Source organism: Stegostoma tigrinum, chromosome 26 (assembly GCF_030684315.1).
Source record: "Stegostoma tigrinum isolate sSteTig4 chromosome 26, sSteTig4.hap1, whole genome shotgun sequence".
Taxonomy (NCBI): Eukaryota; Metazoa; Chordata; class Chondrichthyes; order Orectolobiformes; family Stegostomatidae; genus Stegostoma; species Stegostoma tigrinum.
The window spans coordinates 29243795-29257171 of record NC_081379.1 but is presented as its reverse complement, the minus strand read 5'-3'; the positions used below and the strand labels follow the sequence as shown (position 1 = coordinate 29257171).

At 38.1% G+C, this 13377-nt stretch overlaps 1 protein-coding gene across 3 annotated transcripts in view; it reads right to left on the bottom strand.

The window, feature by feature from the left end:
* ascc2 (activating signal cointegrator 1 complex subunit 2) overlaps positions 1-13377 on the bottom strand; it is a 48309-nt gene that overhangs the window by 18333 nt on the left and 16599 nt on the right. For all 3 annotated transcript variants that reach the window (XM_048556107.2, XM_048556108.2, XM_059655075.1), the window contains 5 exons: positions 12409-12519; positions 11180-11292; positions 10538-10612; positions 8417-8524; positions 2091-2159 (listed from right to left, as the gene is read on the bottom strand). In XM_048556107.2, the coding sequence (XP_048412064.2) occupies positions 2091-2159; positions 8417-8524; positions 10538-10612; positions 11180-11292; positions 12409-12519 (476 nt within the window). The remainder of the gene's footprint in view (positions 1-2090; positions 2160-8416; positions 8525-10537; positions 10613-11179; positions 11293-12408; positions 12520-13377) is intronic.

The following is a 13377-nucleotide window of genomic DNA, read 5'->3' as shown; positions in this document are numbered from 1 at the left end:
TTCATAATGCTTATACCCAAAATTGTATTTTGAGATAGGAGATATGAGTGGCAAGTGAAGAGGACAACTTTCATGAACAATTCTGAAAATAATTTTTTTTTTTAGGGGCTAAGAATGCTTCCTCTTCAATTTGTTGAAGTAATTTGGATCATATGTTGGGTTAAACATGCAAACTATGTTGATAAGCTGCAAAAATTTACTTTTTGCCTTGTAGTTTCTCTTCCAGATTTATACAACTGCCTCCTGCAGTTGCAGACTCAACACAATGAACAAAAAAAAAATGAGGGATGCACTTCATCATCATAGCAATCATTGCAGTTCAGTCACTGATCAGCAGAGGGTAGAAGATTACAGCACTGAATTATATTCAACCTCGGACCAGGATCAGTTCTCCCCATTTCTGCGCGGGTTTCCTCCCACCATCAAAAGATTTGCAAGGTAGGTGGATCAACCACGCAAAATTTTCCCAAAGTGTCCAGGGATGTGTAGGTTAGGTGCATTAGCAATGGAAAATATAGGGCAGGGGGAGGGATGCTCTTTCCATTGTTGGCATGAACTTGATGGCCGAATGGCCTATTTCCACACTAAGTGTTCTGTGATAAACTAGCTAAAAATTGCAATGTGTTTAAGTTTTTGTTCTTGAAATAGGTCGTATAGGATGTCAATATAAAATGTGGTCCTGATATTAATCCTTATAGGCCATTGACAAAAGGAAAATGACTGGTGACAAAACTGATAGCTACTAAGGAGTTATTTATCGAGTTGAGTATTAGGAAATTCTGTCCTCTGAGATCGTGCCAGTTTAGATAAATTGACCAGAAGTGAATCATTAGTGTTTCAGAATCACCGAGTACCATTGAAATTTCCTTCAGATACAGTAATATTGTGTAAATGTCATTTTTTGAACACAGATTTTCTCAGTCTATTTGTTCCAGTAACTCATACATATTTTTCTCATACATTAGGTATCAGAAAGGTGTAGCTATAAAGGAAAGATGATAAACAGTTAACAACCACACAAGACAACTTGTAGAAAATCACATCTTCCCCATTAGCCAATGCATTAACATTAACATAACATTAATAAAACAACAAAATATATTTTGTTAATTTATTCAGCTCATACAACAAAGTTAATTGGATCTCTCCGCTCTTAGCCTCTTCCTTTTCCCAGTGTCACTTCAAGACTGACTTTAACAACTTCCCCCCCCCCAAACCCACCACCGCCAAACCCCCCCGCCCCCGGCAATTTTTTCATCAAAAGCTGCTCATCAGAAACAACAACATCTCCTCACTACGGATATATCTTACCTGCTGAGTGGTTCCAAAATTTCCATGTTCATTTCACATTTCCAGTAACTTATTATCAACAGCACCAATTTTTCAACCTTTGCATTTGAACGTCTAAACTGAGTTTTAACAACAATTTCTTCCTCACATACATTATTCACTTCCATCTATGTAACATTATGCATTTTTGCCCCTACCTCAGCTCTTTCACTGCCAAGGCCCTAATCACATGTTTGTCAGAATAATTCTGAAAGTGACAGTCTCCTCACTGGATCCATTTTTCCTGTCTACAAAGCTCTGTTCATCTAAAACTCCATTGTCTTGGTCAGTCACTAATCTACATCAAGTCTTGTTGACCCATTATCACTCTGCTCGTTGATCTTTACTTGTTCCTAATTTGCCAACAACTTTTATTTTACATTTTCATCCTAGGATTCAGAATACTGTGACCTCGCTCCTTTCTACGTCCGTAACTGTCACTGGCCCTGAAACTCACCAATAGCTGTGTCCCTTAAACTCTGGTCCCATTTGCAACCCCCACCTAGCTAACTATTGATGCAGTACTTTTAGTCATCTAGGTTCAAAGCTCTGCAATTTTCTCTGTAAACTTTTCCATCTCTCTATCCTAGATTAAAATATCATTTCAGACCTGCCATCTTGAAATTACACTATATTGGCAAAAGTATGTAAATAAAGAGTTGTGGTTACTGTTCTAAATACAGGGCACATGTTGGATGCAACATATTAAAACTCTGTTGATGATATTCTCTAAGCTTTCTAGGCCTTGACTGTGCACTTACCGCTTCTGGTGTAGCAGAGCTGTAAAGATCTGAAGGAAATCTTCTATGAAAGGCAGAATATGTTCAGATCTATATTACAGAAAATAGTGAAAAGGTCTAACTAAGAAATATTTTCATGACAAATTATGTCTTTAAAGCAATTACCTATAAATGAATTGTCTTATACAAAGCTGAATTGTTTGATTCATATATAATACTAGATAAATTTAATCTTGAGAGATTAAGACATTTGACAAAATCTAGGGTTGTATTCCTTGGAATTTAGAAGGCAGAAGTGTGATTTCATCATTATTTAAGACAGTATGGCAGGACAGTGAGTGGAAAGTGGACTGGGGACAGTTTAACAAATACAAGCAGGCCTTTCAAGTTTTAAGTTAAGAAACACTTAAATACACAAAAGGCTGAAAGTCATCTACAGCACTCTTCCAAACACAGTTGAACCCTGAACAATTGTTCATTTCAAACCAGAGACTTGATAATATTTGTTGTTTAAAACAACTGAGGTACATGAGTTAAGGCAAGTATAATGGTCACAGATCATTCTGAATGGTGAACAGGTTCAAAGGGCTAAGTCATTGATCCCTGTACGTTTGCATCAATGTCTTATTACAGACTAAAATAACTGCATAGATCATAAAACACATTACAATAACTGCATAGATCATAAAACACACTACAATTAATTTAAATCGAAGTACTTAAAATGCTTAATGTACACATGGTCCCTGGTTGCCTGTAAAATGCTTCAAGATCAAAAGCTCAATTCACATACAAGGATTATTGGCGTTCATTACTTGACTTATGCCTGATGGGAACATCTGCTGAAATTCTTTCGGAATGTGATGCTTGAATATTCAGCTGTACATATAGATGCTAACAAAAGGTTTGCACTTCAAATACACCTTCAAGATATACCCCACACTTCCTCTAGAATTAACAGTGTTGTAACAAAGGAATTATAGCCCAGTGATAGCACTTTGCCCAAGTCATCATGTTGTGGATTGTATTAATAATGGTTGTGGATTGAAGTCCCATTCCAGCAACATGAGCACGAAATCTAGGCTGACACCCCAACAGGGTACTAAAAGTCAACCCCCGCAATTAGGTTTAAAAGATCTATTTTCACTATTTAAAGAAGCAGCAAGGAAATCACAAGTTCTCTGGCCAATGTATGTCGTTAAACAACATCTTTAAAACAGCTGATCAGTTACATAATTGATAATAAGGTGTACAGCTGGATGAACACAGCAGGCCAAGCAGCATCAGAGGAGCAGGAAGGCTGACGTTTCGGGCCTAGACCCTTTTCTGAAGGATCTAGGCCTGAAACATCAGCCTTCCTGCTCCTCTGATGCTGCTTGGCCTGCTGTGTTCATCCAGCTCTACAACTTGTTATCTCAGATTCTCCAGCATCTGCAGTTCCTCCTATCTCTGAATCAGTTATATCATTGTTTGTTTTGTGTGTTTCCTACATTCACACAATGACAGCATTTAGAAGTTGTTTGCTGTAAAGATCTAATGCCTTGCAATTGTAAAAGATCCACAGAAGTGAAACTTCCAACGACGTCTGATGCTGTCAACTTGTGATGGTTTCCTTGCGTTTTCTTTACATAGTACAAATAGATCTTTTGTGCCGACCATCGGGATAGACTTTGTTAGTATTATAGCTGTCAGCCTAGATATTGTTCTCATGTGTCTAGAATGGGACTTCAATCCACAGCCTTCTGACTCAGGCAAAAATGCTACCACCTGAGCTATAACTCCTGGACTACCAACAGAGTTAATTGTAGAGGAAATAGGAGGTTGGTCTTGAAGATTAATTTGAAGTGCAAACCTCTTGTTAGCATCTATATAACTGGACATTTAAGGATTACATTCCTAAACAAGACAGCTAATGTTACCATCAGGCATGAGTTCAGACCATAACGTCTCAGTGCACCGAAAACCAAGGTGCTGATACCTTGAATTGAAGTCTGGAATAATAAAGGGGTTCAAAAACAAAGATCACCATGGTAATTGGGGTGTTCCAAAGGTTGGGGCACACAGGTGCAGATCTTAAGTGCTATAGGGAACAACACTTGATCAGCAAAGTCACTTAATCTGATTTCATTTTTGCATTGTATAGGCACATGTACCTTGATCAATACAGAACATTTAATTCTAGGATAAGCACACAAATGGATATAAACTAAAGTGGAGGTACTCAGGACAATGGTGCGCAATGCTAGGATCCTTGATTTGAGCACTCTTTGGATGAAAATATGTTCTAAATGCTTCTTTGCACAAAAGATGGCAAAGGAGGTGCCAGAGGAATGCAGGAATCATGGGTTCTTGAAGAGTGAACATGAACACTCTGGAAAGAATGGTCCCTCTGAAAAACTGGGGGCAGAGAAGAAATGTTGTTAACAGATTATTGAGACCTTATTTTACCCAACAAAAATAGCACAAGGTGATTTCGCAAATGCAAAGAGAGGGCAGAGGATGAGGACAAAGGGTTCTCTTGAAGTGGAGAGTTGACTGCAGATGTACTGATAAATGGGGTGAACATGGTAAGGATCTCAGCATTTCCTGCAGAAGAGAACCACAGATATTGATCAAATAAATTCAGAAGCTCTGGTATAAACATTGGGAATGAGCAAATTAGAAACACAAAGAATATTCTATGCAAGAAACAAACGTTGGTGGTTAAGAAAAGTAGCACTCTGCAGAAAGATTACTTATTTTAAAAAAATAATTTGGAGAAAAGTCCAGAATGGGAAAGGGAGAATCAGACAGCAATTACATAAAAGTTGTCGCGGTGTCTAAATCAAAAGCATATTGACATTTTCAAATGGAAGTGATTTAGGCAGGATCAATGTCACAAATGTCAGGGGAGTTCTCAAAATGGAGGAAAGTAGAATCATTCTTTTTATGGAAAAAACTATTCTAGAATACATGAACAGCTCAAATTTATATATTGGGCAGTTCTGTTCGTGTATTGAGAGAAGGGGGGAAAAAATTATGCTGCGAGGGTTGCTGATTTATGATCTGATGTTTCATAACAGGGTTGTCATGCACAAAGAAGAATTGCTGCTCCCTAAGCTCTGCATCAGATAGACAGAGATCCTTCCATTATATGGTCATAGAACAAATTTGACAGCAGGGTTTCATGAATACCTTGGGATGAAGAAAAGAGAGAACAGAACGGGGAGTTTGAAGTTAAGCTGCAGGTATGCATGTGGGCAGAAAGGCATTTGGCAAAGGAAAAATCATTCAGGGTTAGAAGAGCAATGGTCATAGTGAAAATCTGGCAAGAATTGAAAGTTGAGAGAGTAGGGATCAGAAGTAAAGTAAAGTACAGGAAGGTTGACTCATAATTGCTCCTTGAAAGTAAGATAAAAGCTATGTTGAAAAGTACAGTGAGACAACATTACGTTTACAAAGTAAGAGACAAAGAACATTGGAAAAGCTCAGATGGTCACATGTTGTGTGGAAACAGTGCAGTTAATATTCAGGTCAATCGTCTCAAATAAGAACAGTTCTGATGAAAGGTTGTTGATCTGAAACGTTAACTGTCTCTCTCTCTCTCTCTCTGTGTAGATACTGCATAATCTTTTCAGAATCCTCTATCTTTATTTCGGATTTCCGGCATTTGCAATATTTTGATTTTCAATGAAATTTTTAAGTAGTGCCTTGGGATCCACTGAAGTGCTTCATAACAAGGGCAAGAGTTACACACCATATATTGTGAAAATGAAACAAAGCCAAATTACACAATCCATGGAGTTTTGATTAACTTTGGTAGGAAGCCAGGTCCCAACTCCTAATCTACACTTTTGTACCAGTGCAAATTAATTACAAATTTCTGAACTACTGGAATGAAATTTTAACTGAAACATACTCAATGATATCTTTATAAATGCTCCGTGAACTTCTGATTTAAAAATGTGACTACTCAATGCAGATATATTTAATCAGCATCAATGCATTTACAAAAATAGATTTGATTGAATTAGTATCCAGCTGCAGAAACTAAAGCTTTCTGCATTCAAATAATGGTCTACTTCATTCCCTCAACTGTATTTGGGAAACAATGGATATTTGTTCAACTATATTCAAACCAGGAAATTAAGATACCCAATACACTATTTTATCTCAAAAAAGTTAGCATACTTGAGAGAAAACTGTATGCCCAAGATTCTGAACTATGAAAGACCTATGTGGGATACACATTCAAATTTAACTGTTTAACACTGTAGCTTTGTCACCATTGTAAATGAGTGGAAAAGTATTCTGTGACATTTTCCAACAGTCTCAGAGAAGTGCATCCAAATTTAAATCTGCCATTGAGGGCACCAATACAAATACAAACCTAGGACATATGTCCCGATTAGAAGGACCTCAGGAAGGACATACTAGCCCTGGAGCGTGTCCAGCGGAGATTCACACGGATGATCCCTGGAATGGTAGGTTTAACGTACGATGAACGGCTAAGGATCCTGGGATTGTACTCATTAGAGTTTAGAAGGTTGAGGGGAGATCTAATAGAAACTTAGAAGATAATGTATGGTTTAGAAGGGGTGGATGCTAGCAAGTTGTTTCCGTTAGGCAGGGAGACTAGGACCCATGGGCACAGCCTTAAAATTAGAGGGGGTAAATTCAAAACTGAAATGAGACGACATTTCTTCAGCCAGAGAGTGGCGGGCTTGTGGAATTTATTGCCACGGAGTGCAGCGGGGGCCGGGACGTTGGATGCCTTCAAGCAGAGATCAACAAATTCTCGACCTCAGAAGGAATCAAGGACTATGGGGAGAGTGCAGGGAAATGGAATTGAAATGCCCATCAGCCATGATTTAAATGGCGGTGTGGACTTGATGGGCCGCATGGTCTTTCTTACATTCCTATGTCTTATGGTCTTATGGATTGTTGCCAATCCTATTTTGCCACGGAAAACAAATACCCAATTTCCTGGCAACACTATAGTCATAGATTTCAACAATAGGAAAAAGTACAAAAGAGCCAATAGGCAAGCCTGCCAAGAAGTAATATCATGTGAAGACACACCACATCCATTTGATACCAACCATTATAATTCTATTTTACACATTAGTGTAAATACTTTATAGGAAAGGTGACAGTAAGCAGTTGTCTCAGCCCTTTTGAAATAAAAATTGGTTCGGGGGTCTTTATCCTTACAGATGTTGGAATACATATCCCATTCAAATGCCATTTTATCATTGTTTCAAGTCTCTTCTCAAAGACAGTCTGGTCTATAGATTTTATGAATGATAGATAAAATAGAAGAAGTTTTTTTCAAATATTTAAAATACTTGATAAATCTCATAATTCATCAATTGCTCTGCACATTGTGGTAAAATCCAAACTGACGCTGTTCCACAGCAGCTGATTGGCATTAAAATACCAGTTAAATGAGTCACTGATTTCAATAACATCTTTCAGGGTGGCTTTCAGGTTCACCAGAGTTTATTTTCTTCAGAGAAACCATAAGGCTCTGCAAGCTTATACTGTGGTCAGAATAAAATTCTATTTAATTTGCTTCAGAGAGGAGACTCCAAAGCTATTCACTAAATTCTAATCCCATTCTCAAAAGATCTCTTCAGCTCCATTTCATTCGCACTAACAATAGCTTAAGTATTTAGTGTGAAGAAGTTGATATGTAATTCTGACATAAATTCACTTTGAACAAACTGGAGTTAAACACAGATTAGCTTAATTGTAATTATTTTATGCCAATGCCTGCTGACAGCCATCTAACTCCATATACATGCCAAGCCAGAAATGTGCGCACAATTCGAGAAATGGCAATCATGGAGAATCCCAATGATGCCACACGCAAAGGAATTGCACACGCATCGAAAAGAATCACTACTGAAACTGAATTTTGAGGGCTGGGGCTAGGGGGCAGGTCAGTACAGGGACAGAAAGCAGACAAAGAAAGAGATGGGGGGGAAAAAGGCACCACTTCCAAATAAATGAAGGCATGCACAAATTTGAGCGGTGCATAGTGACCATGTATGTAGTGTCACCCAGACACTGCTTTTTCTTATAAAAGGTCAAAGGGAGAGGGGTAAACACTTGAACCATGAATGACCCATTGCTGGACATTTAGGTACAACAGAATAGCAGAGCAGCTTGCAAATACTTATGCATAAAGCAAAGCAGACATACTAGCATTTAGTAAATTCCACTTTAAACAAAGCCATAAAGCCACAATCTTAAAATAAAATGTGCACAATTCAAGCCTGAGTTCGCTTGCTATAATATCTACAGTGAATAAGTCAATGTAGTTTTCCACAAAATACACAAATTCAGAGTTACCACTTCCTTACCCATTTTCTAGTATAGGCTGAAGGCAAATGTAGTTAATGATGCAATGAAAAGTTTCAATCATTTTTTTCCTCGAGTGAGAAAGCCTCTTCCACAAGTCTTCCTGTAAACTGAACAGAAAGATGCATTCACAACATTAATAGCTTCAGTGTAGTTGGGGGAGACAAAGTCAGGCGGATTGTAATGCCATCTGACTATCTAATCATGCACCTGGTTTTGCTTTACACAATAACATTTCTACTCCTCTTTGAATTTTTATTGATCAGTACTTTTCCAACAGTCTGAAAAGTCTAAATATTTCAAAAGTTGTGACAGAAACTGGGAAGTAGACTGGGTCAACATACTAGACATTTGTTTTAAGGATCCAGGTTGGAATTCACTTATATAAATTTCCCTTTTTACCACAGTTCCAACTGTCTTCAAATGCAATAACTGCCAAAGGAATGAGCAATCTGCTCAACAGATGCAGTCCTCGGTTAGGCTCCACTTAGGGATATTTACCAAACCCACTAGGATTTCCCTGACAACGTAACAGCCCTCGGTCAAGTCAGAAGGCCAGCAGCAACTTCAGAACCAAGATCATGGCAGCAAGCCAGAAGGCCATTGGTGCCTCCTCTTAATTGGCCCAATGAATAAGTCACAACAACAAGGCACAATTAGGACCAAAATGTTCCTCCAAACCTGGTTTTGATTTTAAATGTTCAAAAGAAAATTGTGCAGCACTGTGGCCCAGTAGTTAACACTGTTGCCTCACAATGCCAGGAACCGGGGCTTGATTCCAGCCTTGCATAACTGTTTGCGTGAAATTTGCACGTTCATCCCGTGTCTGGGTTTCCTCCAATGGTTGAAAGATGTGCAGGTTAGCTGAGATAATGGGAACTGCAGATGCTGGAGAATCCAAGATAACAAAGTGTGAAGCTGGATGAACACAGCAGGCCAAACAGCATCTCAGGAGCACAAAAGCTGACGTTTTGGGCCTAGCTCTGATGAAGGGTCTAGGCCCGAAACGTCAGCTTTCGTGCTCCTGAGATGCTGCTTGGCCTGCTGTGTTCATCCAGCTTCACATTTATTATGCAGGTTAGCTGAATTGGCCATAGTGTCAAGGGTTGTGCAGGCTAGGTGGATCAGCTATGGTAAATGTGGAGTTCATAAAATTCCTACAATGTGGAAACAGGCCCTTCATCCCAACAAGTCCACACTGACACTCCAAGCATTCCCAGAACCGTTCCTATAACCCACCTAATCTACACATCCCTGAACACAACAGGCAATTTAGCATGACCAATCCACCTCCCATGCATACCTTTGGACTGTCAGAGGAAACTGGAGCACCCAGAGGAAACCCATGCAGCTACAGGGAGAATGTGCAATCTCCACACAGACAGCTGCCAGAGGTTGGGATCGAACCCGGGTCCCTGGTGATGTGCGGCAACAGTGCTAACCATTGAGCCACCGTGCTGTCCCTATGGGATTGGGGTGGGGGCATGCTCTTCGTAGGGTCAATGCAGACTCCATGTGCCAAATGGCATCATCAGTGTCCTCATGCACACCATTCTGCCTCAGCACTGCCCACTTGGCTCGATACCGCTGTCAGCTGGCCAATGCTGCAGACCTTCTTACTGTGCCTTCTACCTCCCAAATCCACCTTCACTGCTTGATTGAATGGAAAACATTGAGACTGCCAACTGGGCACTTGCCTCACAAAAGTTGCATTGACGGCTACCTTGATGGCAAACCTCAAGATCCGCATTTGGTCCAAGCTGTGGGTTGCTGGCGTACACAGGAAAATTCAGTGCATGAAATGCCCCATCAGATGCTTTAGGGGGAAATGGAATTTTTTTAAAGTTAGGAACTTGACAAAAATTAAAATGGCCCAGATGAAAATCACAAATAGGAATAAATGAATAGTTATTTTAGAGTCTGCTGGTGTGAGCAGAACAGAGTTTTTCTGTTGCCAAACTCTGCAGTTCTAAGTTAGTTTTTCCATGGAGCTCCACAAAGAATTGAGAACTGGTCAACACGAAATTCTTCTTCTGAAGTGGTCAAGCAGAATTGATCAATGAGTTTGGATACATTAAAATCAGTTTTAAAAAAAAGTGAAGCCTTCATGAAATATATTTTACCTAGTTTCATCAAATCGTCTGTTTTTGATTGCAGTTTCTAGTTCAGGGACAATTACTTCATAAAATGAGGCTAACCTGTAAGAAATAAAGAGAAACAGTTTTCATGGAGAAGAATCAGTATAACTTAATCCAATATATCTACCTTTGCCAATCTTACTCATTTTTAACATAAAACTTCTTTTCTAAATCATTTTGGCTCATGTGTGCTTGTTAAAATATTCTGTAGCTGCATAAAAACTAAACAAATTAAAGTACTGACAACAACCAATCGCACAGTACGTTGATGTAATATGCCAAGATAATTGGAGTTACCAAAAGAGCCTTCTCGGACAGGTTTTTTTTTGTCAAACAACCTCTTAAAAAAAAAGGGAGAACCATCATCATCATGAATAACCATCAGCAGCACTATCAAACAGCCAAATGAGTTGACCCACACTGTTATGCAGTCAGAAGCTTTTGCTTCAAGAATGATACAAACAGAATAATGAAAAATAATCAGTTTGAAAGAGGTGGAAAAGTTCAGGAGCATTGAATAATGAAAGAGAAAATTTTATAATTTAGAACAGAGAGAGCCAAGATTAAATGAAATATTGGTTGAATCAAAAGCCCAGGAATGACATGTTTAATAATGTGCTTTCATACCTATGAATAAAGTCATGCTTTTGTATTGTCCTGCTAGCTTCAGGAAAGATATCCAAGAATGCAAAAAGTGCAGTACAGGTATCACATAGATATAGCAAAATATCCTTAAATTCCTGCAAAAACAAAAACTTTGTATTTATAGGTAGTGTAATGGCAAGCTAACATACACAAAATACAAAGAAAGGTAAGAATATTCGCAAGTTTGAATAAGTCGCAAGTTTCCAAATAGAAAACAGTTTTCTAAGCAAGAACATGCTTGTGTAGGACATTATATTTCTGTCCCCACAACTATTATCATCACATAAAACAGTGAGTACAGAAAGTTTGCTGCTTAATCTAGAAAATCTAAAAATCAAACAAACACAGTGCTTAACACAAAAGAATGCCACCAATTATTAAACTAAGTACTAATCATTTACAGGTATCAGTAGTCAGGTCAACATTTATGGCAGAAAGATAATGATACGTCGAAGATAGATCAGTACAGTAAGAGAATAGGCTCTTCTGTCAACCACAATGCCATTCTAAACTCGTCCTATCTGCGTGCCCATGGCTATATCCCAATATATGACAGTCATCAAGAAATCCAACATGGAATTCAGAAGAAACATCTTCACCCAAAGTGTGTTAACATGCTGAAAGAACCAGGAACAACAAATGTATTCACCAAAATAAATGTTATTTATTAGTTAATTTACTGACTAAGTAACTGGAATTAACTCACTTCTTTCATATTGACATTAAAAAGCTATTTAACATGAACCCATCATGTTTGTGGAAGATATACATCACTGCATAACAAAACTACACTCACAACAAAGTGATTCTTCCATACATACAGTAGTAAGTCTGTCGATAAAATGAATCAAGACACTGTTAATTAGAATGTATATAACAAGAAATGTGTTAAAAACTTAAGATAAAGTAAAAAGTACTGACTTATGCGGTGTCAACAAAACAGAAGAGTAAAGTGTTTGATTGTTTTAACTATCAACCAGCTAAAAAATTGTTCATTAAACAAGGAATTTGACGAGTTATGCTTTCTGTTGTAAATTAATAAAAAGCTTACAAAAATGTAATAGATGCTGTATGTCATAATGCTTGACATGAATATAATTAATCAGAGTCTTTGGTAAGAAAATACTGTTTTCTCTTTTCCCAAGGTAAAGTTCATTGATTTTTATTTTGTATTGTCAATAAAATGCACAATGTCTTAATCTAAGCATCACCTGTAGAGGCATATCCAGGAGTGAAACTTTGATGCTCAAACCAATCTTCTGTGGCCAATGTGAATGATTTTCCAACCTTAAGTTACACTTGTCACAAATACTACTAAATACCTTGAAGATAAGGTGAGAAATGGATTAAAACTTTAAATTCAACAGTATTATTCAGCTGATTTAAAACATACAAAACTGTTATATTCACACAAACTTTGCTAAATGATCTGCCCTTCAAGGATCTCAGTTTTGAGGAGTGGTCTGCTATTTTTGCGCTCAAAATGTTCCAAAGTAAAAGTACAGCATAGGTCACTTTAAAGCAAAGTTCATGCCACACTGCCCCAACTAACTACCTAAACCTAAACCTCGGAATACCTGCTCATGGAATCAGTGTAACCTTTTACCCTTCCTCTAGTGGTTGCTAATATTGGACCATATAAATCTTCCACGACCGACCATATTTCTTGAGACATAATGACTGAACAGTCCTATTACAAGGCTCACAGAATCACTTGTCAGGGTACACCTTAGCTGATAAAACATCTTCTAGATGGGTAGTTACATGTCTTGCAAGTTTCATTAATTGTTAATAAACAGGAATTGTTTAACACTGCAATCTGTACCTAGTAAAATATCTCACTTCATTAAACAAATGATCTCTATTATTAGCAGGGAGGTGCAGCCTTCAAATCGGGATTAGATTCAAACACAATATTCTCAAGGGACAAGTACAGAGTGCTCTTTGGGTCATCCAGCATTCTTTTTGTAGCCATTGTTTGCTTTGTGCTCGTTTCAATCTTTATTAGAAAAATGAAAGATATCCCTCAGGTATCTTGCAGGTGCAAATATTTGCAGCTATTTTCCTCCAGTTGCGTTGCCTTTGTTACAAACCTTCCAATGATATATACTACACATAGCAAAATAAACAAACATATAAATACACAAATCAGGGGTGGTGCAGTGGATGTGTCCCTATCT